This window comes from Talpa europaea (genome assembly GCF_964194135.1).
Source record: "Talpa europaea genome assembly, chromosome: 10".
Lineage (NCBI taxonomy): Eukaryota > Metazoa > Chordata > Mammalia > Eulipotyphla > Talpidae > Talpa > Talpa europaea.
In genome coordinates, this window is record NC_140077.1 from 69,948,366 (window position 1) to 69,975,266 (window position 26,901).

The 26,901-nt window shown below is 59.9% G+C and overlaps 1 protein-coding gene across 1 annotated transcript in view; it reads right to left on the reverse strand.

Annotated features, from left to right (window-relative positions):
* Positions 1-4,438: 4,438 nt before the first annotated feature.
* HHAT (hedgehog acyltransferase) overlaps positions 4,439-26,901 on the reverse strand; it is a gene marked incomplete at its 5' end in the record, with an annotated part of 69,355 nt that continues 46,892 nt past the window's right edge. The window contains 3 exons of the mRNA XM_084245029.1: positions 4,439-4,663; positions 12,166-12,310; positions 24,987-25,188. Coding sequence (XP_084101155.1) covers positions 4,572-4,663; positions 12,166-12,310; positions 24,987-25,188 — 439 coding nt within the window. The 3' untranslated portion in view covers positions 4,439-4,571. The remainder of the gene's footprint in view (positions 4,664-12,165; positions 12,311-24,986; positions 25,189-26,901) is intronic.

The window sequence follows — 26,901 nt, forward strand, 5'->3', positions numbered from 1 at the left end:
CTGGGGTCTCCTTCATCATTAAAGATCACAGGGGGTTCACAGGGGGTTTTGAGCCGAACCTCTTCTCTCCTGTGACCTGCCCCCCCCACCATACCAACCACGAGCACCCAAACCCCCACCAGACGGTGGCGAGGTCAGCAGGGGTCACCCACAGCCCTCAGAAGAGGCAGGCTGAGAAGGACAGATCTGCCCAAGTGACCTTTTTGGAAGGGGTGCTGGCAGGGGCTACCCTGAGCTCTCCAGGCCTTTGGCACACTCACTGCTCCCTGGCATCGCCTCATGCCAACGTCACGGGGTGGGGGGTCAGGCCCATTCCCAGGGGGTGGGAGGTGCTGCTGCCCTCTCTGTGGAGGGGAGACCGGTAAGGGCCTGGCAGCTGCCTCCCGCCAGGGTGCAGAGCAGATGTCTGGGGGTGGGGTTGAGAAAAGCCCTGGTCTCCTATAGTGGGATGGCAGCCCCCCCCAGCACCCTTGCGGCCCTCAGGCCAGGGACCCCCCCCAGCACCCCATCCCACCCTCTCAGACCAGCACCCTTATAGTCCCCACAGCACCCCCGGCCCTCTCAGATTGGGTCCCCACAGCACCCCATGCCACCTTCTGAGACTCTGGCTTCCACGCCAGCCCCAGGAGCCCCGTGCCCCAGGGTGGTGCTGCCAGCAGCCAGCAGGCTGGAGCAGCTCTGGGCTGGATGCCCCATACCTGTAAGGCACAGCTATCCTGTTCCTGCTTCCCGGTCCTGGCCGGTGTGTCCTCCATCACAAGCTTCTGCGCTATCGCTGACCAAACCCCGCTGCAAGCCACCCTCCACACCGCCTCCCGGATGCCCAGGTGGAGAGGGGCTGCAGGACCAGCTGCCCCCTGTGGGGGGCACACACCCTCGGGGAGGCTGCCTCACCCTCCATGTCCACCATGTGGCACCCGCACCCCTGGGGCGTGCTCAGATGGGACATGAGTTGCTGGTGCACTTGATGCCCAGATTGCTTTGCAATAATGTTTAGCCTTAAGGCCCTTGAGTGGTGGCCCCGCCCGTCCCCGCCAGACCCCTCCTGACCTGGGGTGGGCAGGGTCCGGCACTGTCCCCCACGCCCTCCATCATGCCACCTTTGCACTGCCTTCTCGCTTGCTCCTGTGACCTTCACCAGTTCCGTGCCCTCCGCGAGGGTGGCCTCGCTGCCTGGTGTCCAGGGTAGCCCCTGACCGGGCACCACTTCTCAGCCGTCCCTATGGAGAAAGAAGCTCCTCCCTGGCTCTGGAAGGTACATGTGCATTTGCCGTGATGCGGCATCGAGACCGCAAGAGCTGGACCCAGCCTGAGCCACGCGCCCCCCTGCCGCTGTTCAGTCCCCAGGGCCATGTCCCTGACGTGAGCGGTCACTCAGTGAGGGTCACCCAGCGAGGGCCTCCACCTTGTTTCAGGACAGAACTACCTGTGTGAGACACCGTGGCCGGGACCGCGCCCGGCAAGGCAGAGCAGCTGCCCACACTGGGGCGGGGCGTGGGGCTGTCTCCCGGCCCTGCCTGGGGTGCCCACGATGCTGCAGGACCCCGGGGGGCACAGAGCCTGGGGGCATCACCCGGAGTGGGTGGCCCCACAACGACACTCCCTTCTCGCCATTTTTAAACAAGCACAAATGATATTTGTAAAAAGAAATTATTTATTACGTAATAAACTATTTTATACAGGATACTCGCGCTTGCCTATCCTTGCCAAGGTCACATGTGCGACCCGGGCAAGCCCTGATACTGGAGAACTTGAAATTCTTGATGGACATCAAGATGTCCATCCCAAGTGCCCCATAAGCAGAGTGGCTGGGCCGGGGGGGGGGGGGGTGGGGTTGCAGAGTAGGGGGAGAGATGGGGCGGGGGCCTTCCCAGTGCTCTAGGGCGCAGCACCCTGTCTACTCAGAGGGGTGGCGCGCCCCTGGCAGGCAGGACACCGATTCGGCCGCTCACAAGTGGACTTCACATTTGACCATTCTGGATGGAGGCCCTGAGACACCGCCCCACACCCCTGGCATGGCCTGAGAAGGAAAACTCCCGCTGATTGCTAACCGTATTACTGCCCTGCCTCAGTCCACACCGGCGGTCCCAGCACTACCGGGAGGGGTCTGCTGGCTGGAGGCTGCCAGCACCACACCCCAGGACTGCTGCGTCCGCGTGGTTTTGAGGCTGGTTTCTCATCTGCACAGGCTCCCTGCAAGCGCTCAATGCATGGCCACATTTCTGACATGGCCCTTAGCCCAGGGACAGGCCATGGAGTTGCAAGCCAGTGTAGGCTGCATTGGGCCTCCGATCTCACCCACTGCCCCCCACCCCTTTAGCTTTTAGAAAATAATTTAGGGTGAACTTTTTTAAAATTCCAAATGACTGAAGAGCATTTCAAAGGCACTAAACATTCCACTCTTTAGATGGCTTCAGTGACGGGGAAATTCTCAGCCAGTATGAAGTTGACGATGGTCAGAGCAGAGTGGACACTGCGTCCTAGGTGCTCAATGGATTCCAGCCTGGCGTTAGAAGAAAGCCCTTTCCAGACACAGGGCTGAGCGCTCGGGAGCCAGAGCTGCCCGCTCCCACAGGGCCCCGCCTGGCTCTGTGCCAGACACTGGCTGGAAACAGCCGTCGGGGATGGCTATTTCTGCAGCAGTGGACAGCGCAGTGAGTGACCTCGGTCCCCGAGCTGAGCAATGCCTGCTGACAGGCCCTGTAGCTGCATGTGGCTGGCGTGGTTCTAGGTCTGTAGACTGAGTAAAAATAGGTTTTTTGCCTCACTTCAAATTAGCCTAAGGAACAAAATACCAGTTCAACTTCTTGCATGACCCTAAGAATTAGTGAAAATGACCAGCCCTGCATGTCCTTCGCACGGCCCAAGGTCAGGTTCAGAGCCCCGGGACTGGGGCATCAGAGGACCCTGGGCTGGGAGTGGCCTCAGGGCGTCCAGCCCTCGCCTGGCCTTGCCAAGGCTCGTGCCTGCAGTGATGGGTCAGGCTCTGGGCAGGGCCTGCTCAGAGGAACCCTGCCCCAAGGCTGTCGGCTACCGGAGACAGTGGCCACATCCACATCACAATGGACAACAGCAGGAGGCCAAGTGTGAGGGAGCTTGACTCCCGCTGGCCCCCACCTCACTGGCTGACCGCAGATGCCATAGCAGACACGGACATCACTGACCCAGTGCAGGATGCGTGGCTGGTGGACACGGCGGCTCCTTGACACCGAGGCTGGGGGAAGCCTGTACTCTGGACAGTGACTCTGCAGTGGTCAGGGCTTTGCTGTCCCTTTTCTGACATAGCCCTGAGTCCACCCAAGCATGGCTGGCCAGCCTCCGTCCCCCCACCAAAATGCCCCAGCACTGAGAGTCGCCTCCCCGTCTCCAAATCCTGCTCAGCCAGCTGCCGACGCCACTACTGCCCACTGCCCGCCCGCGTGTCCACCCCTTCCAGCAGAGGCCAGGGGCAAGACTGAGGTCAGCCTAGTGACTGGCCTTGTGCTAGGAGAGTGACCTCAGCCAACACTAAGGCGCCAGCCAGGAACAGACGGGGCGGCGGGTCCACGCCAGCCGGACAGGCCAGAACTGGTCATGCGTGGCCTTGAGCTGGTCTAAGTTCCTCCCAGTTTTTAAACTACTACACTCAACCTCTGTCCCTTCAAAAAAAAAAAAAAAAAAACCCAAAGCCAGACACATCCCAAATTATCTACCACTTGGCCTGGCGGCCTCCGTCCACAATAATAGAGGGTGAGGGTGAGGGTTTATGTGAGGGTGTTGAGGTTTAAGCACCATCCTCAGAGGATCCAAGCAACACTCGACTACCCTCAGCAGCTCCACAAGGGTCCAAGCTGCAGGTGACATAGAGGCTCCACCTACTGTGAAGCAAAGCTTGGGAGCCACCGCTTCCTGGGTGGGGCGTGGGGAGGAGGGAGCTACAGGCCTTGGTGCCCAGGGCCCGCCTAATGCCCACAGGCCTCTTCCTGAGCTTTGTGTCTTGACTGGGCGGCAGCCATCAGCCAAGGGCCAGCTCTGCCATGCTGTGGAACAAGCAGCCCCAGTGCCAGGCCCGGCTTCTGGGCGCCGACTCCCTGCTCCACCACCGGACACAGCAGCACAGGCGAGGCCGCCTCCTGCATTGGGCTTGAAGTGCGACGCTCAAGCCCCAGTGCTGTCTTCGGGGAGCACCACGGGGGCAGGCGGGGCACTCCCACCCACCCAGAGTCTCAGCAGTGGCACTGGTGCAGGGTGGTGCCCGTTAGGGCATCTGGCTGAATGTAGAGACACCCGATTGTTAACTCTGGGACGGGAAGAAAGAAGCTGAAGGTTCCAGGACCAACTCTGGCCCACAGACACCCCTGTGCAGCTGGGTAGGATGCGCTTCTGCCCAGGACCCTGGTTAACTTAGGAGGTAGCAGAGCTAGGGTGGAAGTCTCCAAAGTTCCAAGACTCTGGGTGGAGTTTCAGTGGGCCTCTGCGGCCAGTTCTGGAGGGAGATGCCGTCCATGGGTAACAGGCAGACAGCGGAGTCTTGCAGGCTATCGGGGGCAGGTCAGGGCCAGCCTGCTCTGGGGTCGGAAGCACACACCATGTCAGTCCACGGAATACGTCTGTCCCCAGGCAATGCCCACATGGGCATAGCAGTACAGGAGCCCCAGGATGGACAGGGTCACCCATGGCCAGCCTGCAGGGACAACAGAGAGCAGAGAGGATTAGAAGTGCAAACGGGACCGTCTGGGGTGCCAGACCTTGCTGTTGAGGCAGCCGCCGAGGGGCACAGGGCCTGTACACTCATGGACAGGCCCTCCCAGACTCTGCGGGTGGTTCCATGCTCAGAGGAGCGTCTCCAGTAGGAGCACCAGTCTCATTAGAGACAGGGCGCCCTCAGGGACACATGGACGGGATGGGGCAGCCGGTGCCCAGAGGACAGCCGCCTGAGCCCCCTGTGAAGTTGCCTGCAGCAGCAGTCCGTGGGCACAGCACTTGGGACGCACTGTCTGTCCTAGCTCCAGCGCCCCGGACGCGCCTGCACCCGCTGGCCTGGACACTCTCGTCTGCTTCCTTCATTACCTGCGCTCTCTGCTGAACATCCGATGCTTAATGATCTTTGTGCCTTCTGTACCTCTCACCTGCTCAAACATTTCCTGGGGTCTGCAGGAGGCCAGGTGCTGTGGAAGGTTCCAGACCCGTGCCAGAGGTGCTTCTGCTCCAGCCTAGTACCCCCACCTCTCGCTCCAGCCTGGAACGCCCACTTCTTGCACCGCGTCCTGAGTGCTGGACAGTGCGGGCACAGCCCCAACCTGGGCTGTGTGTCAGACCCAGAGGGACAAAGGAGACCCAGGCAGCACGTGTATGTGACCATCACAGGCTGCCGAGGACCAGTGCCCGGGGGGGCAGGGTTGTCCCCAGGGGCCAGGGAGCCCCTTCTCTGCAGCATGTCACCACCTGTGTTGCTAGCAGACACGCTGCAGGCTCCAGATTCTGGCAGTGTGACCTTCATCAAGGTCACAATGTGAAACGGGTGCTAGAAGGGAGAGGGCAGCTGGGGTTCCTCTGCAGGGTGTGTGGGCTCTACAGGGTCCCTCCCAGAAAGTCATGCTCAGCCCCAGCCCCAGAGAGAATGGAGTTTGGAGGTGGCTAAGATAAAGCTGTGGGGGTGGGGCCCCCGGAATGGGGTTAGTGCCCTCTTAGGAAGAGCAGCCAGGGGCATTATCTCCTCTCCCCTCTGCCACCCCCTAGGACTGCCCCCCCACCTCCTGTCTGCTACCCAGCACCACACCAGTCCCTGTGGCTCTCCAATAAGTGACCACAAACTGAGGGCTCAAGCAACAGAATTGGATCCCCCATGGCGCTATTGGCACAAAGTCTGAAGTCACGGTCTCTCTGGAGGCCCAGGGTGGTCTGGGCTGGTCCAGCCACAGGCTCCAGCTTCTGCCCCATCCCTCTGGGCTCCTCCCTATGCCTGCATGTCCTCTCCTAAGGACAGGGTGACTTCTGCTCTCGGACTTTCCCTTGCTCCATCAGCAAGACCCTGTTTCCAAGGTGCTCCCAAGCGGAGGTGTGGGCACCATGGAGTTCAGGGGCTCTGTCAGCCCAAGGTGCTTTCTCAAGCCTTCAAGCATCCTGCCTGGTGTCCTGAGACCCCTCACCTCTGTGGCTCAGACACTGGTGTCAGGACCCACCAATACCTGTCCCCGTGGGCTCAGGGGTGCTTTGGGGCAAAGGCCCTGCAGGTGCTGTCCTGCGGGCCAGTCGTCCTGGCTTCATGAGGAGTGTTGATGCCGGGCAGCCTGGGGACCCATGGGACAGGATGCCAGCGAGTCAGACCCCCACTGTGGGCCATAGGAAGCATGTGACCAGGCAGACACCAACAGCTCGCCTGGCACAGATGGGTCCTGGGGGAGCCCCATCTGCACCAGGGCAGGTGCTGGAATGGCCGGGCAAGCATGGATGGTTGGGCCACAGCAGAGACTCCTCTCCGCCAGCAGCAGCCCAAGAGTCGGCCCTCCTTCCCTGGCCGCCGGGCAGGGCCAGGGCCAACAGAGACAGCTGAGACTCTCCGCGTGGGCTGTGACTTCTGGCACCCTTCATGAGCCCTAAGTCCCCACTGTAGGGAGTCAAGTCACCACCGGGTCTGCCCTAGCCTCGGTCCTCACCACTGGGTTGTCTGCCCTTGCCTTGGTCCTCTCGGCCCTGTTGCAGGGTCGGGGTGGGGGCGCCACAACAGCAGTGCACTGTTTGGCCTCACTCGACTGCAGACTCACCCTGGAAGAGGCCCCTGCCACCCAGCAGCCATGGACATGGGGACGCCTCCTGCTGCAATGCGGACGGTGGGGCTGTGCCTGACCATGTGCAGGGCCGGAGGGGGTAGGTGTGTCCCATGGCACCTGAGCAGGGGCTCCGAGTGTCCAATTCAGCACAAGGCTCCGGGAGCAAGAGCAGGTGGCTCCCTGGGAAGAGCCAATGACGCCCCTACCAGAGGGTTTTGTCCTCCCACCCCCAGCCTGTTTGCTGCCCACACCATCCTCTAGGCCTCCGGGTGCTCCGTTCTCTAAGGCAGCCAAGCCCCAGGGGCCTGTTACCAGTGCTGATGCAGTGCCTGAGCCCCCTAGGGGCTCTCTCAAAAGGCCCCTGACAGAGAAGCACCCTACAGGGCTGAGAGGAGCTCGCAGGGGGCCCCTGTGCTCAGGCACTGCCCTGCTCACCATTAGCAGAGCCCTGGTCAGGGTGTGGCTTGATGGAGGCCTGTGGGGTCTCCCCCAACCTGACAGTGAGGTTGGGGAGCCCTTGGCCTGACCTCCAGGAAGCACTGGCCCCGGGGTCACCATGTCTGGGCTCCCAAGGGCCATCGGGAGGGGCAGGCACACTGCAGGCTCCACGTGTCCATGTCCCCTGCACACCATCCCTGAGGGAGGGGAGGCAGATGTCCTTCTGTGGAATACTGGAGCAACATCTTTCTGAGCCTGTCAGCCCCAAGGGGGCCTGCCACACACCCTGCCACCACCCTCTGGGCCCACGGCAACCAGGGCTCATGGTGGGTTGATGTGAGGGGCTGCACGGTCACCCTGAGGAAAGGAGCCCTTGTGCTGAATGAGGCTGGCTGGCTCTGGGCACATGGCTGCTCACTCAGAGGCCACTTCAAGGAGGGCCCAGGGGACCTGGGGGACCCAGGAGGATCCAGGGGCATAGGAGGGTCCAGGGGAGGCTCGGGAGGGTCTGGGGGTCCAGGAGGGTTGGGGCTCACAGCTCTGGGTCCTGGCCTCCCTCCTCGTCCAGGGGCAAGGAACAAGGATGAGGGTGGCTGGACCTCAAGCCAACAGGGTCAGCCATGCCAAGTCCCACGGGCCACTCCCAGAGACCAGCTGGGGTGCTGGCAGCCACCGCTGGGCCAGCATGAGCCAGGCAGGCGGCTCAAAGCACCTGAAAAGGCTGTGGTGTGGGCTTGGGCCCAGATAGATGAGGCCTGGCTCCAGGGCACCTGCCGTCCCATCTGAGAGGCCAGCGTTGGGCCTCAGTCTGAGCCCTCGGGTCCCTCCCCTGGCTGCTCTGGGGGCCTGGTGACCCCGCTAATTCCTGAGCCCTCTTTATCACACAGGGCTGATTCCGGAATGGGACTCTGCACCCCAGGGCTTGGGGACACAGGGGGGAGAGGGGATTCTGGGGGTACTGGGACCTGGCGCAGGGTGGCCTGCAAACAGTCACACGCTGGGGTTGAGCCAATGCCCGAAAGCCCGCTGGGCGCCCCCACGGCCCTTGAGGCCTGGCTCAGCCAGGACTACACACGGAGCTGGCTGGCAGTCACTTCCACCCTGCCGATTGAGTTATTTCACATGCAAGTTAACCACGCAGGATGTTGGAATCTGAGCAAGTCATTGAGTCACCGTGCTGGGAGAGGCTTTCAAAGGCTGGAGTCGCTTGACTTAGCTACTGCCGTGGGCTCGTCCGCCAGACCCCAGGTGCCAGCCTGTGGCCTCAGCCAGCCCCCCTCCTGTGTCCACACCTGCAGGCCACATGGCTGCCCATCTACCCACGAATACATGGCCAGCTGCCAATGTGGGAGGCATCTGGTGGTGGTGGCCAACCCCCCGTGAGGACAGGACTGGGGTCAGGGAGCAAGAGTCCCAGGGCTCGGAGCAGACCAGAGGTGGAAGGTAGGGCTGAGGCCTGCACAAGGGACCAGCCTGTGGGGAGCAGACCAGGCAGCCCCAGTGCTGCAGGTGAGAGCTCAGCCACCGCAGCCCCCAGGCACAACGGGCTTCAGGGCAGGAAGGGCCAAAGCCCGGGGCTCTGTATCTAGTCTCCTTCTGCCAGACCCCGCTGACCACAAGCACAAGAGGCTTCGGAGGGCTGGTGGTGCCCTGCATGACAAGCACTTCTGTGGGGGCCTGTGGCAGGGACACCCTGGCACAAATGGACTTGGACCCACTGGGATCCCCACCATCCGAGGAGGAGCTAGAGTAGCTCTGCTGGAGACACAGGTGGCCTGACGTCATGCGTGCTCCCTGACACCATGGTGCCCCACCAGCCTCGCACCCCGGGGGCCTGGGAGTTGCTGCCTGCTGCTCTGGGGTGAGTGCTACATGGGGCCACGTCACCGGCCATGCCCTGCTCTCAGTGCTAGTACCCAGGGCCCACATGCCCGGGGTGCGGGGCTGCCCCCTTGTCAGCAGACTGCGGGCTCCCCAGCAAGACCCCACACAGCACGAGAAGGTGACAGCAGCGTGGGGACCCTCATGCCGTGGGGGGAGCAAGATGCAGGCGACACTGAGCTCACCCATCACTCAGAAGCAGAGACGCAGGGCAGCTTGGTGGGGCATCATGTGCGGACACTTGCCAGTGACCCAGGGACGCGCCAAAACAGCCCAGGACCCAAAGCAGCACATGGCCTGACTCGCACGCAGCAGCGGCGGGTGGGGAGGATGCTGGCAGGGACAAGACCAGCTTCAGCTCACCTAGACCCTGCATCTGCTCAGAAGAGCTCAAGGCCGCCTCTGCCAGCTACTGCCACGTGGGGCAAGTGACCGAGCCAGCCAGTGTGGGACAGGCCCTGGGATGTGGGACTCGTGGCTCACAGGCTGCGCTGCAGGCAGGCAGGCCTTTGAGCCCATGCACGCGCGTGTGCAGGCATTTGTGTACTGGTGTATAAATGCGTATAGGCATGTGCATGCTGGTGTGTACACATGTGCAGGTGTGTGTGGGTGCAGGCATGCAGATGTGTGCAGGCGGGTGCTTGGGTATAAGTGTGCAGGCATGTGTGTGGGTACAGGTGTGCAGATGTGTGCAGGTATGTGCAGGTGTGCAGGCGTGTGTGTGGGTGCAGATGTGCAGGTGTGTGCAAGTATGTGCAGGCATGTACATGTTATGTCCTCTTGCTGGCTGAGTGTTGCTGGGGCGGCTCTCCTGAGGACCTAATTCCTGAGGACCTGCTTCCTGAGGACAGACCTGCGCGTGAGCAAACACCGAGTCTCACTAGGCTCCACGGTGGGAATGTGCATTTTCACACTCAGCAGGGGCAGCAGGGCTTGCACTTTGTCATGCTATGGAGACCAAGATCAAACCCAGCGGGCGCCTGGCAGCTCTCAGGCAGTGGCTCCCAGGGGCACCCAAGCTTGGCAGAACTCCAGTCCTGCACCGGAACGTGACTAACTTATGGGGGTTCCACTTTTAAATAAAAGCTCAAGAAGTGGGTGCTACTTTCAAAATCCCGTAGGAAGGCTTCCTGGGCTTTCAAAACAGATGGTGAGACTTTCTGGGCCTCCAGGGCTCCCAGACTATGCACACCCACCGTCGCCAATCACACCCCAGCTGCATGGCTGCTTCCACGTGGTCCTCAGTCACCGGTCACTTACACATGGCAAACAGCGACCCTGGACCCCTATGATGATCAAGTCTGGCCACGAGCAGAGACCAGGGTGCCCTCCAGGCGGCCAGATGTAGATGCCACTGAGCTGAGGACAGACATAGCCCTCACGTGCTCCTGCCTGTGGCCACCTGGGCCACGTGTCTGGCAGGTCCTGGACATCCTGGTTCTGCCGCCAGGATGCTGCTCCAGCAGGACACAAATGCCCACTTTTCAGGTGTGTCAAAGAGACCCCCAGCAGGAGCGGCCAGTGCCCTCTCAGGCTGCCCCTCTCAGGCTGCGTCCACCAATGGAACCTTGGGTTGGACCCATGTGAGGCACTGGCTCTGGCCTCTGCTTCTGCGGGGTTTGTTTGCCTGTTTGTTATCACCACTTCCTATGCAAGTCAGGGCTCCATGAATGTATTTGGCGGTGATGTGGCGAGGACTCAGGGTTCTTGAGCCCTCAAAGCACGTCTGGGTGTGAAGAAGCTGCCCTGCCTGCTGGTCACTGGTTTACCTGCTTCAGGGAGGTTTCACCTCTGCTCATGCTGCCCCCAACTGCATCCCCACGCTCCACTCAGTTCTCGTCCTAAGATCCCTCGACCTTTCTCCTTAAATCCAAGATCATTTCTTCCAGGAAACCAGCAAGTTGGCTGCAGAATCTGAAATCTGAGGCTATGTCTCCAAGCCAGATGCTGATTATCTGGGGGCGTCGGTTCCCATAGCCCTGCTCAGGAACATTGTTCAGAGCCCTGCGCCCGTCTCCTTCCAGGAGCTGCAAGCTCATCATGGTTCCAACCCGGTCTCAGGGAGTGGCCCACACTCAGCAGCACCGCACCCCAGTCCTCAGCAGCACACACATGGAAAGGCCAGCACGGCCCTGGAGGGCAATGGCAGCTGCGGCAGAGTCTGGACATAAGAGGGAGGGGGGGAGGAGAAACGGGACTGGCAAAGACGGGGAGACGGAAGGGTGAACTGGCAAAGGGCAAGCAGGCCACGACTGAGGCCCGGGCCTGGTTCTCCCTCTGTCCTGGGGAAAGGGCCGTGTCCATGCAGGAAACAGGGTCTTTTTGGGACTCTCAGCCAGAACCCGTCTCCAAGAGTGGGCCCGGAGGGGCAGTGCAGTGGCCTATGAGGCTGAGCTTGCCCGTCCCAGAGCTTGCCTGCCCCGGCCGTGGTGTGGGTCTGGGACCCACCATCCGAACCATGCATCTGTGCCGGCCATTCCTGGTGTGAAAAGAACCACAGCAAAAGCCCAGCCGTCCAGGGAAACAGAGGCAGCATCCCAAGGTCAGGCATAGCCATGTCACCGGGGACCCAACCAGGCCTCAGTTCTGATGCACAGGGCCTGGCGGAAGCAATGCAGGCCAAGTGGCCTCGCCCTGTTCTCTAAGGATGTGACGTCCATCAGCTGGAGCCCAAGGTGGTGGCCACCACAAGCGCATCATGTGGGGACCAAGATGTGCTCTGCCGGGGACACCAAGACTAGCCGCTGATCACATGGAGGTCACTGCCAGTGCCACACCTGGAGCCCAGACGGGAGGCCCAGCAGAGGGCACTGGGCCAGTGGCGGGAGGCTTCCTGAGGGTGGAGAGCAGAGGCTGCCCAGACCCCAGGCTGGCTCCCCAGAAAAACAGGGGACCAGACATCCAGAGAGCGAGGGGCACAGCTGCCACGCCAGGCGAGCTGGGTCAGGAGAGATGGCGCCTGCCCAAAGTACACCCAAAGGGCAGCTGCTCACATCCAGGGACCACGGCCACCGTCCATCATGGCCTGAGGAGCCCCCGCCCCTGCCCCCACCCCACACACCCCCACACACCCCAAGCAGTGCCACAGGAGACTCACCTTGCACGAAAACCCGGTCCCAGTAGATCTGCCCCACCTGGCTGCCCCCAAGGAAGATCAGGTTGGATAGAATCAGCATGGAGGTGGAGCAGGAGGCGAGCACAGCATGGATGCGGCGGCGGGCCGGCGGGGACAGGGCCCGGGCCTGGGTAAGGGAGAGAGGCGGTGTGAGCAGTGCGTCAGTCTGTGCCCAGAAGCCTCCGGCCAAGCTCTGCCCCAGTCCCCTCACTGCTCCCTGAGGCCTGAGAGAAATGTAACATCCGAGTGGCCAGCGGGCGTCCTCCAGGCCACACAGGGCTGAGGCTGGTTGGGTGGTGGCAGCGCCTCCCGTAGGTCCCAGTGCATGCCCAGGAACACGACCCACGGGAGCAGTGAGGTCGGGCTGCTCATGGGGCACCAGACGAGGTGAGGGGCCTGGGGGCTGCTGGTTTGAGCCCTTTTGTGGCTGTCTGTGTCCACGCAGAAGCCGTGCTCAGACCTCTGAGAGTTGAGTCCACGTCCCCCCGCCCCACCCCAGCGTCTTCTTGCCACAGCCCATGTGCTCGAGGGGGCCAGTCCCCATTTCCCCACCATAGCCCCCCATGGGGATGTTTCAGGCGGGACTTCACCACTGGCCTGGGGGGTCCTGGGATGCGCTGACCAGTCATCTGCCCGGACACGTGTGTTCTAGGAAGTTGTCCGGAGAGTGATACTGAGAGAGGTCACCAGTCAAGATGACTCTACCCTTCCCCACTGTGCGAGGCCACAGTGTGGCCGGGGACACTGTCCACAGGCCTGGGAGCACTAACCAGGGGGACTGGTAATGAAGGGGACTGGGCACTGGGCCAGTGCGGCAACAGCCCCCCAGTTCTGCTCGAGAGCCCAAGACAGCATCCAGGGCTGCCGGCTCCCTGGGTAGCAGGTATGGAGGGGAGGCTCCTGGAGGGGTAGGGAGGCATCCAGCAGCAGACCAGGCAGCAGGAGGTGTCACTGGTGTGGATGTACGCCCAGGAGGCTCCCAGGGACAGCACCACCAGCTCTGGTGCGTATGTCAGGACGCAGAGCATGGCCCCCTCCCCCCATTCCCAGCACCAGTGTTCCCGCCCCATGGTCAGGGCCCACAGGGCCCTCTGGATCATGCCCTGGCCCCAGCCACACACCCGGCCTGGTCAGCTCCTCCTGGGCAGCGGACCCGTCATCACGAGGAGCCCTGGGCGGGCACCAGCAGCTGAGCAGGACGGAGGCCCAGGCTTGGCACTGGTGGGGGCGGCTGCAGCACAGCAGAGCTAAGGACAGGGCCGGGCGCTGGGGCCCCGTCTCTGACCACCCCACTCTCAGCTGCATGAGTCAACAACTCCTAATTCTGCTCAGGAGAGAGAAACAGAGCAACAGCCCCCTGAGGCACTGGCACTCGAGATGGCCACAGGGACAGCCTGATCTGAGCAGCAGCTGCAGCACAATCTTAGAAATAGTTACCACCTAACAAATAAGGGTGAAGGCCCAGGCAGGGGCACAGTCAGTATGCTGGAGAGCCTGGAGCAGCAGCAAGGTGCTCGTGGTGACCTGGTCCCCAGGGGCGGCGGGGACAGGACAGACCAGCAGTGGCAAAACCGGGAGCCCGATTTTAACTCACAGTCCCAGGCCCTGAGCTGACGACGTGGCCTACAGGCTGCACATCTGGGCAGGGGGGCGGAGGGAGGAAGCAGCTGTCAGTCCCGAGGGCAAAGCCTTGGCCTCTCCCATCGCGGTCACAGCCAGGGCCCACGGGAGGACATGGCTCTGAGGGGGCTCTCCCCGCACCGGGGCCCTGGTCTCAGCAGCCCCGTGGGGCTCCAGAGTAAGATGGAGGTACTTATGTCCCGGAGGGGACAGTGCCGTAAGCAGTGCACGGACAGCCCCAGCCAGCAGGGGTCCAGATCTGGACACCCACAGCCTCATCTACCTGTCCATGGTCCCGCTGCCCCATCCTCATGGCTCGGGGTCCTGCTCTGGACAGGGGGACCAGACAGATGTGTTCCCAGCGGATCAGTGCAGGGCCCAGGGCAAGAGCAGACCGAGGCCCGCTGAACCAGAGGTTAGGAATGACGCACTGTGCCCAGGAGGATGCCATCTGTGGCCACAGGACGCACTGGCAGCAAAAAGCAGGAGGGGCGTGGCCCTGCTAAGCCCTGGGCATGAGCTGGGTGTTTGGGCTGTGCCTGGACAACACCACTGCCAAGGGCCGGTGCACACTGTAGGGTGGCTGTGAGCAGGCTGTTGGGTGAGGGACAGTGTTCTGCTGACGTCCAGGGGGCCCTCCTGGGGCAGAGGGATGCAGCGTCCCCCAAGTCCATTACAGAGCAGACACCCTCTGGGCTCCCAGGGGCAGGGCCCAGCAGCCCCTCCTTGAGAAGGGACAGCAGATGCCCCCTCCGGGGCCGGGGCAGCACAGCATCCAAGGGCTCCACTGCCCCTCCTGGACCCTCAGCCCCAGTTCAGGGCTCCCCGCGGGTTCCTAGCTGCTGGCCCCAGAGCCCAGAGAAGAGAAAAGGGGACAGTGAGCAGGTCGCAGGTGGCCCCGGGTCCAGGCAGGGTGACCAGTACCCCTGCCTGGGCTGATGGCAGCGAAGGGTTGACCCCAGGGCCCCCCTTCTGCAAGCTCTTCGGACACCTGGGAGCACAGCTGGGACAATCTCTAACTCCTCTGCAGCTCCCGCCTTGGACAGAACCACCCCGGGTGCCTGAAGGACAGTGACCACACCTCCCCACTGACACCATGTCCAAAGGTGAGGACATGGCCCAGCCAAGTGCGTTGGCAAGTGGCCAAGTGAGTCTGGCCACCCTTGCCTGCAGCACAGTGTCCTCCTGGCCAGGCTGCCATCTCCAAGGAACCACCACCTGTCCAGTCGGTGTCCCGTCCTGGACTCACAGGACATGACTATGGGATGAGTCGGCCAGGCCAGGGCAGGGGAAGGATGGACTTGAGCCCCACTGCCTACGTGGGGCAGCACGCAGAGGTGGGGGGGCAGCTGGGCCTCCGCAGGAGCAGATGGGGCGGGGGGTGGTGGTGACAACAGCTTGGCAAGCGGGGCCTGGTGCAGGCTAATTTAAGTGGGGAGAAGCTAAAAAAGGAAGCGGGTGGGTTTGAGCAGCTGGACACGGCTCCTCCATGTAGTTGCGGAGGTTTTTCATTTTCTAATAAAAGTGATAAGCAGGGGGTGGGAGATGAGGAGCAGGGAAGAGATGAGAGGGGCCGGTGGGGGACAGGGAGAGTGGACGAGGGCCCCCCAGTCTACAAGGTGAGGCCAAGGACGGACTGGAACTCCCAGCCCAGGAGGACCCAGACCAGTGCCTGGCCAGGGGCCCCTGCCCCTGCCCCTGCCCCTGCCCCTGCCCCACCGCTGTGACCCCCACACTGCTCTGGTTCTCAGGGCACCTGGTGATTTCCACCCATGCAGCTGCACCCCCTCTCCGTCCCCCAGTCTCAGAGTTCCTGGGAGGGACTCCTGCTCCTCACCGCACATCACCCAGAAGTGCAGATGCCCCGAGAGTGCTCAGTGCTGACCCAACACCCCACTCTCTTCACCCCAACAAGTTCCAGAACCCCCTGTCTTCCTCAGCTCCATCCCGCTCCCCCTCCCCCACTCCAGCCACAGGCCTTGTAGCATGGGAGGCACCGCCCTCTTCCTTGCAGGACACGGCATTCAGGAAACACATGCTCCATGCAGGAGAGCGTGATCTAAGGAGAAGGACTCTGGAATGCAGAGAGGCACATGGAGTCACAGTTACAGCTGGGGCCCAGCACACCTCCCAGGAAGTCAAAATGAAAGCAGGGAAAGCTGCCATTATGCAGACCAAGTCGACTTGAAGCCAAAAGTGGTTAAGAGGAGAAGGGGCACTACTACATGATGATAAAAGGTTAATAAATCAGGAGGGAATAAAATGTATAAATCTTTGTGCACCCAAGATAAGAAGTACAGCATCTCTATTTGGAGGTGGCACATTATATATGAGACACTCCAAAGATTCCAGCAAAAAATTGTTGGGAGAAATGAATTCTGTAAAACTGTATGACGCACAGCCGATCCAGACACCAGGTCACCTCTAAATTGTGACCAGGGATGATCAGAAGTAGAGATTAAAAAAGAGTCCCACTTACAATAGCATCAAAAACAACAAAACACTTAGGATTAACCAAAGAGGGAAAAGAGCTACAGATTAAAAGCTACAAGCCACTGAGAAAAAAAAAACTAAAATGATTCAAGTAAGTGGAAAGAAATTCATGTTATAGATTGGAAGGCTGTTGTTAAAATGTGCACACTACCCGAAGCAAGCTATAGATTTACTGTAACCCTAGAAAATCCCATGGTGTATTCCATATAAATGTGAAAAAGTTTAAAGACAAAGCTTAGTGGATAGGAGAAGGGGCAGCTTCTTAAGTCGAAAGAGCCAGCACTGCCTCTGGCTTCAGAGCAGCCCACCTCTCCCGGACCCTCAGCAGCACTCAAGCACGCAATGGCACAGTGAGACAGAGAGAGACAGAAGAGATCAGATTCCTGGCAAGGACGATGCTGTCAGTGGATGTCACATCTGTCCATCTAGAAAATTCAAAAGAAACAACAGCCAAACAGCGAGCACTAAGGAAAGTTGAAACAAGGTAGATGCAAAATGATGAGCCATAGCTCAGGCCGAGGCCATGCAGTCTCCACGGCAATTGTCAAACAGCAGCGTGGAGCTTCGCAGCGAGGGTCCAGGCTGCAGGGAGCTGGGATAAGTAACTCTGGCTGGGCCTCAGCACGCCCATGTGTAAGTCCACCCAAGCTAAACACCAGTTCAAGGGGAGTCTAATTTTGATAAAAAAGCCAAACAGTTCTGAGGACTTGACCATTTGAGACTGTCACAAAGATTCAGTACAGACAGCCTGTGGCCCCGGGACTTTCCCCGCAGGAATAAAGGCCCGTTACAAAACCTTCATGTTTGAAAAAGCAGTGTGATCTCAGTAAGTGCCAGGGCAAGTCAGGGTTAAGTAGGCAGTTTCAAGGACAGTGCAGCAGGGGCTTCGGGACAGTGAAGGGAGGCAGAGAAATTCAGGAGGGCTGAGGATGGCAGTCAGTCTCAGGAAACCTTGGCCAGGGGAGGTACACAGAGAAACTCTGAGAGCTGGGGAAATGGGCCTGGCGCCTGGGAGACAGAGCCAGTGCCACAATGAGATGATGAGATTTTAGAATAGATTTTGAATACCCCTAGACTCAGACCCTCCCAAGTACAGCATCCCTGGGAGCCCCTGCTTCCTTCCTTGAAATTAGCTTACCTTTACTTTCTTAAACAAAGTTGGCTTCTCTCTGCTCACTTACCTACAGTGTCTGCGAACTCCTTCTCACGGCTTTGTGGGCAAGAACCTGTGGTGGGTCAAGGGCTGAATGAACAGTGCACTCCGGTGTCAAGAGAGATACCCAGAATGACACTCGCTGGTCTGAACCTCTCTACTCAGTAAGGCTGGCATCCTAGCCAGTGGGACAGCAACTTCAAAATGCTGCCGGCTGCACGAAGCCAGGCAGTGGCACAGGTCATGCAGGCCGCAGGGCTCTCTGCACTGTGCTGGGCCTGCCCTGCCATGTTGCCTACAGACTCAGGTAGGCCTTTTGCTTCAGCTGCAGGTACGAAGAAAACACTTAGCAGCAGGTCCAAGAAACTGGCTCAGTCTCCAGCAAGCAGCTCCGCATGCTCACCCAGAGAAATGGCCCCAAACGCAGCATGAGAAGAAAAGAACTCTGCGCACCTCAGGATGTTTTTAGGCTTGTTAACACCCCACTCTCCCCGCAATGCCCCTCTACAAACAGCAGCATGGTTGTGAAGGCAGCTCTCAGGCTGACAGCAAGGGCTCAAGGGCTCCCTCGGAGCTCGGTGAGCAAGGTACTAGGGGATGTGGGGGTCTTAGCGAGAGGCTGCAGAGGATCTCAGCCTTCCCTATATTTCTTCCCAAGAGCATATGGCCACGGGTGACTTCGTACATTTAGAAGAATAGAATCATTAAAAAGGAAACCAGGAATCTTTCAGCCCCAGGACCCAGGCTGGCCACCTCCCTGAGCGGGGAGGGGCACGAGGAACTGAGGCGGAAGTGGTGACCCCCGCTGTGGGCAAGCAGGCCCTGGTGTGACCCGGGGCTCAGCAGGACCCTGGCCAGACACAAAGCATCAGCTCAGGGCAGGGCCTGCTTGTCAGGCAAACGTGGTATGAAAACTCCACATTGACTAACAGGTCAAGATTGCAGAATGACCCACGAGAGGAAGCACAGACAACCCTTCACAGCATCCAGGCAAGCGCTGTCGAATGATCTGCTCCCTTCACAAACCCACTGATGGAAGAGCAAAGATTTGAGAAGGCACAAATCTGCACAGAGATGGGGGGTGCTGTGGGCACGGCAGCCAGGGGATGCGGCAGAGCAGAGATGGGGACCACAGACGCTGAGCCCCGGAAGCCGCCAGAGCGGAAGGGGAGCGCAGACCAGCCCCGCCAGGAATGGCAGAGGCTGAAGCTCTGGGGATGCACAGATAGATCCGGGTCCCCTGCCCCTCCCCATGGTGGCTTTTTCATTAACAAATTGCAGCAGAGACTCTAACCCTGGGACAGCGGGGACAGTGGGGTACTGCAACCCCAGGGTGCCAATGCCCCTCCCCGGACAGCTCAGAAGCCGCACAAAGAATCCAGGACCAAGCTGGCATTTCCCAATGCAAAGCTGAAGAGAGAAGACAAGTATCTTGAAAATTTTTAGGTGAAAACATTTTTCAAGCTCCAATTCAATGCTCAGATGGGTCAACAATGTGAGGGCAGGAAAAACGGCAGCTGTAGGAATATAAAGCCTCAGAAAGAACCTGTCACCAACGGTCCTCATCTAAGGACGTGACACAGGACACACATCACCAAGCCAAAGGGCGGCAGCAAGCAAGAGGCAGGGCTGGGCTCCAGGCATGGCTGGCCAGGAGGAGGGAGACGCCAATGGCTGCGGTCTGGCAGACCAAGAAGGGGTGCAAAGACAGGGTGGGAAGAACTCGCCAGGGAGAGTGGACAGGTCACCAGATGCAGCTGATGGCGTGGAAACTACTACTCTGGGGGCTGGAAGATTTTATTGGGGATACCGGGAAGCAGGGACAGTAGACTACTGATCCAACAGGGGAGCACAGAGCTGACCCTGGCGAAGGGGCAGCTATGCTCCTCAGTGGCTTCTCTGCCCATCTTGGGTCTGCGGAGCCGCAGGCCCGCCCGGATGGGCTCAGTGGCATCCCCGGCAGGGGCAGCTCTGGGCAGCCCTGCATGCCGTGGCCCTGCGAACGACATCCCTGACCTCCTATCCCAGCCAAGGTCGGATCCAGCAACACAGCCTATGGCAGCCTGACTGGACAGCGGCCAGGGAGGGCTGGGCCATCCCAGAGCCAAGGACACGTAGCACTGTGACCCTGCCGGAGGGCGCCGTTGCTGCCAGGTGCTACCTCCACCCGCTTGTTTGTGGGTCTGTTTCTCCTTATTTAAACCTAAGTTTATGCTCTTAAACATGCTCTTACAGCACTTTTTAAAAATCACAACCTATTATTCTTCAGTCGTTTTCATCTCTTCTCGCAGTGAAATTGCCCCTTCCTCATCCTGAGCCTTTATCCCAGGTGCTCCCTGCCATCCTCAGGGGCAGAAGCCACCCTGGCATGTGGTCCAGCGGGGGCAGGTCAGGTCATGGGAGCACAAGAGGAAAGAGCTGAGGTGCCCTCAGCTGCGCCTCAGGGCCGTGGCCAGTCACACACCCAGCGATGGCTCTTCCCAGTCCAGGCCAGCAGCTGCACAGCTTTTTTAAGCAGAGTTTATTTCTAGATCTTGGGAGGGATGTGAGCTATTCTGGAAGTTGTGCACAGCTTTGCCTTCATGGGGCTTTAAAAACACACACACGTGCATGCACATGGCACACACATGCACAAAGAGGTATGTACATACACACAAGGGACAGGCATTTGCACACATATGTACACACACATACAAGCGCACAACATATCACACTCACACACACTTGCACACATACACAGTCCACAGCATGCAATGAAAACACACATGCATGGCAGGTGCGTACCTGCTGGTACACAGGCGCATACCTGGTCGCTGAGTGTACACATGCAATGCACACATCACTTGCACATACACACACACCATGTGCCACAGTCTCAGTGGCACAACGCACACCGCACAGAACACACGCGTGCATGCTTAGCAAACTCATGGTGCCACATGTGTGTGCTGCCAATGTGGGGGCCGGGGCTGTTTCCACCCACCATGGACAGCACCAGACCTGCCCTGCGACCTCCATGGCTCCCCTGAGCTCTGGCAGGAAATAAGGCCCAGATGGTGATGAACACCTGAGCTCCTGGTGCAGTGACGCAGTTGTCCTCTCTCCTGGTTCACGCAGGGAAAATGCCAGCTGGATGGAAGCAGCTACAGGGAAGGGTCCTTAGGGGAATCCCACGCTTGGCCTTTGACGTAGGCTCAGCACCCCCACCGGGCACACACTCCCCAGCAGGGCCCACGGGAGGGCCGCCAACGTCCAACATGGCCTAGTAGGCAGCTCCCCTGAAGGCTTCTCTGTCGGTGCCAGGCTCGGGCTGGGCATGGCTGCCCAGAGAGCCGGTAGGGCTGAAGGGCTCAGCCTCAGTGAAGCTTCCCACAGAGAAGAAAACGTTCAGCCACTGCCCAGTGTGTCTCCTGCCCAGCTACGACCCTTGGGATGGGGTAATGGCGGGGCCCCTGCTGGCTGGACTGCACTGAGTATGGAGTGATCTGTGCCCATGCTCACCTGCAGCACGTCCACGTTCCTATGTCAGCCACCCAGGCCTGTCATCTGGGCTACGTGACCGCCTTTGCTCCATTCCCAGTGCCCAGCAGGCCCGGCCTCTCCTCCCACCTTTCCAGCCCCCACGCCCCATCTTCAGTCCAATGCGAGCCCAGCTCCTGATGGACCCTGAGACCTGCCTCCAGGGCCACCCCCACAAGTCACTGCTGGTGACTCATCGTCTCTGCCCCTGTGCTCACCATGGACCTCAGCTGCCCACCCCCCCAACCCCCGTCTTTCCTTGAAAGCACAGACTCCTGGGGCCGGCCCCCCTCTTCCCAGCTGTCCCTGTGCTGAGACACACACCATGGCTCTCTGGCCTCGGCTTCCTGGCTGCCTTAATAGCATCCGCACACAGAACCCAGTCCCCGCGAGGTGCCATTTCTGGTTTCTTTAGATTTCCTTCCACTTCTCTGTCTTCCAGCCAGACGCTAGAGTCCCCCAGCCAGACGCTGGTGCCCCCTCACCCCCTGCAGCCAGATACAGGTGCTCCTTAGCTCCAGTCCAGACATAGCTCCTCACACACGGGCCCCCAGCACCTACCGCACCCTGGGGAGTGGGTGACTCCAGGAAGGTGGGTCTGCACATCTGGGGGCCCCCAAAGCCGCTCCTTGTCCCATCATTGAGCCCCTCATAGAGCAAAGCCCCATCTCACGGCTTCGGTGCCCCTCTCCAAGCCACTGACCCCAGGCAAGATGGCTGGGGCTTCTGCTCAGAGGCCCTGGGCTCTGCGGAGCCTCCCATGCGGGCTGCTGGGAAGTACTTTCTCCAAGTTGAGCAAGCCCAGAGGTGCAGGAGGGCCTGGCGGTGGCAAGTGGGCCCAGGGGAGGGCTGTGTATGGAGCAAGTGGCTTCTCTAGGGCAAACATTTGCTCTTGCTGGAAACAAGTTCAAGTGATCACTGCCAAGCCCCACACGGCCCTGGCCAGCTGCAGGGCAGTGCCTCCAAGGGCCACGAAGTGCTGCCTGTGGTCACCAATCTGACCAAGGCCGAGCCCAGTGTTGGGTCAGGTCTATCAGCCCGTCCTGCTCAGGCTCTGTTGGCCACTGCATCTCTGGCCCACGGAGCCAGAGCGTCAACCAACTAGATGGCCCTGGCTCAGGTCCTTCTGATATATTGCACAGGGAACCCCACTCAGGATATTCCCGGACCCCCCCAAGGTTTTCCCGGGAAGCCCTTTTCCCCAATCAAGTCTGTAGAGAGAATTAGACTTTCACAAGGACAGTAGCCCCCAGCAGGCGCGTGTCCTGGGCACGGTCACTCTGGTCTCCAGCCCCATGAGGGCCAGAGAGGAGGGTCAAGCATATTACTGGGTGAGAGCAGGTTGCTGCAACCAGCCGGGCACAAGAGGCGCGGGCAGTGATCGATCCACTCCAGCGGGTCAGCTCAGGAGGGAGCGGCAGCCTAGGCAGTGGAGCAACTGCCAGGCCGAGGCCGGAGGCTAGGTCTCAGAGACAAAAGCTGGTGTGGGGGATGCAGAGAAGAGCAGGAGATGAAGCGAGGTACCAGAGGCCCCCCGACATGGTGGACAGTCCACCATGGACAGATGGGAGGGACGCAGCAACGGAATGCAGGAGGATGACGATGGTTCATGCTGAGAAGCATCGCCGGGAGGTGAGGACCACGGCTTGAAGGGGGGAGACATGAGTTAGGAATGACCTGTCACCAAGCACCCGGGTGGCCTCCGGGAGGCGCAGCAGGAGTGGCAGGAGAGGGAGGAAGACTGGGGTCAGCCTGAGAGTGACCAGACAGAGGGCGCTGTCTGTTGAAACAGAGAGGGAAATCCTCAGCGCCCAACTGAGACGACGTCCAGTTGCCCCGAGAGGCCCAGTGGCCAGGGGACCCAGAGGCGCCCACACCAGTGAAAGTGGGAACCGCAGAGCCAGAAGCCCATAAGGCCCTGCCCTGACCCACACTCTCGAAATTAGTTTCTGCAGAAACTCGCCACATTCAAGCAAGTGCTCAAAGCAGCCGCGATGATGTAGGCTTGGCACCACCTGCAGAGCCATCAACATCTGTCCAGACACCAGCGTCATCCGCACAGCGCCGCGGCCTCTGACCCCAGCAAGGGCTGACGGCCAGCCTGCGGAAGCTTCACAGTGAAGGTGGTCAGGGAGAGAAGGCACGACACTGGCCATTCACTGTTCTAACCCATCTTAAAAAACAAGAGAGGGTGTGAGTGGCCCACAGGCACGCACCGGTGGCCATCAGGCCAGCCAGGGGCAAGTACCAGGGGAGAGAGGGGGCATCTTTACTCGGATTTTGACAAGAGAACAGGAAATGGATTCCTGAAAAGAGGGGGAAGGAGAGTCACCTCAGTGGGGAGCCGTTTACTCAAAACCTTAGGAAGCTGTGCATGTGGGAGGCCAGCAGCCTTTCTGGCGGGAAGAGAGCTCTGCTGAGCTACAGCTGGATCCGAGGGTGGACACAGAAAGAGGAGCTAAGACCTGCCCGGCTGGAGGCGCTGCCTGCGCACTGTGGTCAGGAGGCCAGCTCGGACAGCGATTGGGACCCAGCCCTGCAGCCCAGGAGCCATGAACCAGCCATTGACAGGAGAAGAAATGGGAAAATCTGTTCCACCAGACACCGTATTTGCCAGACCAGAGATCACACCCAAACCACACATACTCAAGAGCTGCCACACCCCCAGGCGCAGAACTGGCTGGAAAATCAAGTGGGGTTCTGGAGTGGGCTGAGAGTGCATGTGGTTTCGCTGTCTTCAGTCATCTCTAACCACAGTCAGCAAGCTACAGAGCTGTGATGCATGTTGGAGAGCTGCCTGCCTGTGGCTCAAGGTCACGGCCAGGTCTGGGCAGGAAGCTCAAGGTCAGCCTTGTCCTGAGCAGTAAGTTCAAGGTTATAGCCAGTTCCTGGGTAGGGTACCCAACATGTTTCCAAGTTTTTCAGGGCAACATTCAGAACCAGTGAGTTCTGAGCAGCTCTTGATACATCTACGTGATGAAACATTTGCTCATAGTTTAAAATCACTCCAGGCACATGTGTGAAAGAAATGGCTTAAGTTTTCAAATCATTTTCCTGTAGAATTGGAATAGTCTTAGCCCCTGGGCTGTTTTATTATGCTCATATAATGTACCTCATAAGTTCACAGGACTGAGAAGGCTCAGGGCTAGCCAGGGTGCTCTGGGGCCAGAGGTGGGGCCTTAGGCGGACAAGGCTGGTCCCCCACAGGATAGCGAAAGTCAGGGGCAGCCCGAGAGTAGCCTTTCACCTCAGTTTCATATGCAAGAGTCCACCCTGATTATGACATCATCTCAATACAACGACAATCACCAAATAACTGGAGGACCCGACTGTGAACAGCTGTTCACATACATCACGGCGTGTCTGCACAATAGAACCCTTGTGCCCTTAGAAAGGGCTTTCCGGGGGCCTCTCCGGTGGCGCAGTGGTTGAGCGCTGGGTTGCGAAGCTGCCCACAGCCTCTGCAGCGCCGGTTCGATCCCTGGCTGCTCCCCGGCCACTGGAGGAGGGTCTCACATGGCGCGCAGACCTCTCCTGCCGCCCGCTGCTCCCCTCAGCAGTGTGTTTTGTCAGTCTGCCTGCTCTGCTCCCCGCTCTGGTGAATTCTCTCACCCTCCCGTGCTTCTGACTGTACCCAGTGCTTATATAAATAAATAAATAAATAAATCTTTAAAAAAAAAAAAAAAAGATAGGGCTTTCGGGAGTAGGTCTGGTCATGGAGAACGGTGGTTGGGGCCCACTGCCTCTGGAGTAACTGCATTTGTTTAACTGCATATGCACGATATGAATAAATATAATACCCATGACTTGGAAAAACAGGTGTTAACTTGGTGTCTACCAGGAGGTACTTTTCCTTTATCCTTGTGTGGATTTCCTAACTTTGCATCACAGACATGCATTCCACTTCTGGCAAGTCTCTCCCAGCCTGTCTGGGGAGTGTTTGAACCCCCTGGCCGGAGAGGCTGACAAGCTGGACCAGGGCCCCTCCCCCCAAGCCACCACCGAGAGCGCTGCTCACCACACTGTCCCGGATGCCTGGGGTCTCCAGCAGCCTGCGGACCCCGTTCTCTGCGGTCACACCCAGCCAGTTGAAAGCCGCCCAGCACCAGAGGTAGTCGTGGCCACCATGCCAGAAGCTCACAAAGGCAAAGGTCAGTGCCGTGGAAAACAGTGTCCCCAGCAGGCCATGCTGAGAGCCGCCCGCTGGGACATACACGTACCTGGGGAGAGAAGAGAGAGGCAGGATGTCCCTTGGGGCATGTCCTCATGGCCCTCCCCCACGCTGCCTCGATGGGTAGATCCCGCTCCCGGGAGGCACTGAGCTGCTACATGACCAGCAGGCCACTGCGCTGGGGGTAGCGCGGGGCATGGAGGGACGCGCTGGGTGGAGACCCCCAGCCAGCCCTGGTGCAGGTGGCAGCGATGTCTGCTACGGGGCTGTGCACCTGACAGCTTGGACAACTCGGCTGGTGGTCAACCAGATTTAAGCTTAACTGACAGCCCCGCATGGCAGGGCTGAACAGAGGGGGTTCCCGGAGGACCCGCTGGGCAGTGCAGGCCATGGACACAGAGGTCGGCTCTCAAGTGGACAGGTTCTGGGCTCGCGGGCACCGTCAACCATGCTCAGCCATGGCTCCCCAGCTGGGCCGGCTCATGGCTCCTCCTCCTCTGACCAGGAGCCGTGGACAAAACGCACACGGGCTGGTGGCTCCGGACAGGAGAAGCCATCCTGTACAATCTTGTTAACTGCCCAGGGCCTCTGTGTCTGACTGGCCAGCGGGTGCCCTCATGCAGGAGGGAAGCAGGATCAGCGTCCCGGGCACATGGGTTCCCGAGGCCAGCACCAGCTCGTGGCTGGGCGTGGTCACCAGTTCACCCACACAGCTTACGACGAGTGAGGTTTATAGATCATGTTCAGTTTGGGCGAGAAGTGCTATTTTAAACTTCACTTAACTTTATAGGGAAGCCAAAAATAAAACCCCAAACCATTTCTCCCTCGATAAATGGACCTTTTGGAGACCATACAGCCGAGATGGTATCTGAGCCCCTCAGCCTGAACCTGCTGACAGACCGTGACTACGGCAGCCCTGGGGGGAGTGCAGGCCAGAGCGACCTGGACCCCACACCACCTGCCCGACCCCAGGCGCCTGCACAGGGCATCTCCCCCCCGCCTGTGGGCCCATTCCAGAGCCCTGTCTTTTCGACCCCTCTGAAGCCAGAGGTGCGAGTGCATCCATCTCAGGAGTGAGTCATGCTGGGAAGACCTGTGTTTGGTGAAAAGTAAGGCTGCCTTGACCTTGAGGCTGCCCCCAGCACAGACATGGCCAGGTGGCCCTGTCTGCGAAGGGCACGGGGCACTGGCTGTAGAGGAGCAGGCCCTAGCTGAGCCACATGAGGGGCCCAGACCAGGCTGCATATGGAAGCCAGTGGACTCACTCAGGAGCCTGGGCAAGGCCTGCAGGCCAGGGCGTAAGGTAGGGGCACCACACCTGCCTGGGAGGTCTGGGGAGCCAGGAAAGCCAGGGCGATTTTATTAGGTGTCCTGCTGCCCCCTACAGGCTGCCTGCTGACCAGTACACAAACTGCAGCACCAGGGGGGCCCTTCTCCAAACCCCCAACTGCCAGGAGAAACCTGGGCCCGTGTGACACGGCCAGGGGTATAAGAACTGGGTGGGAAAAGCCATTCCCGGCAGGAGGAAGGACTGCTGTTCCCAGAAACTCCAGACCCCCACGAGCTGAGGGGGCACTCGGCCTCTGCTCGCCCACAGCACCCGCCTGGCACTGAGGCCACAGCACTAGGAGCTCGGGGGCGTCGGGGAGCACGTCCTGCCCCCATCCAGTGCTGGAACCATCACCCCGATTCTGTGAGGGGTGTTCTCCACGTGTGACAAGGGCTGGGCCAGGCTATGTGCAGGGGTCAGTCAGTCCAGGGG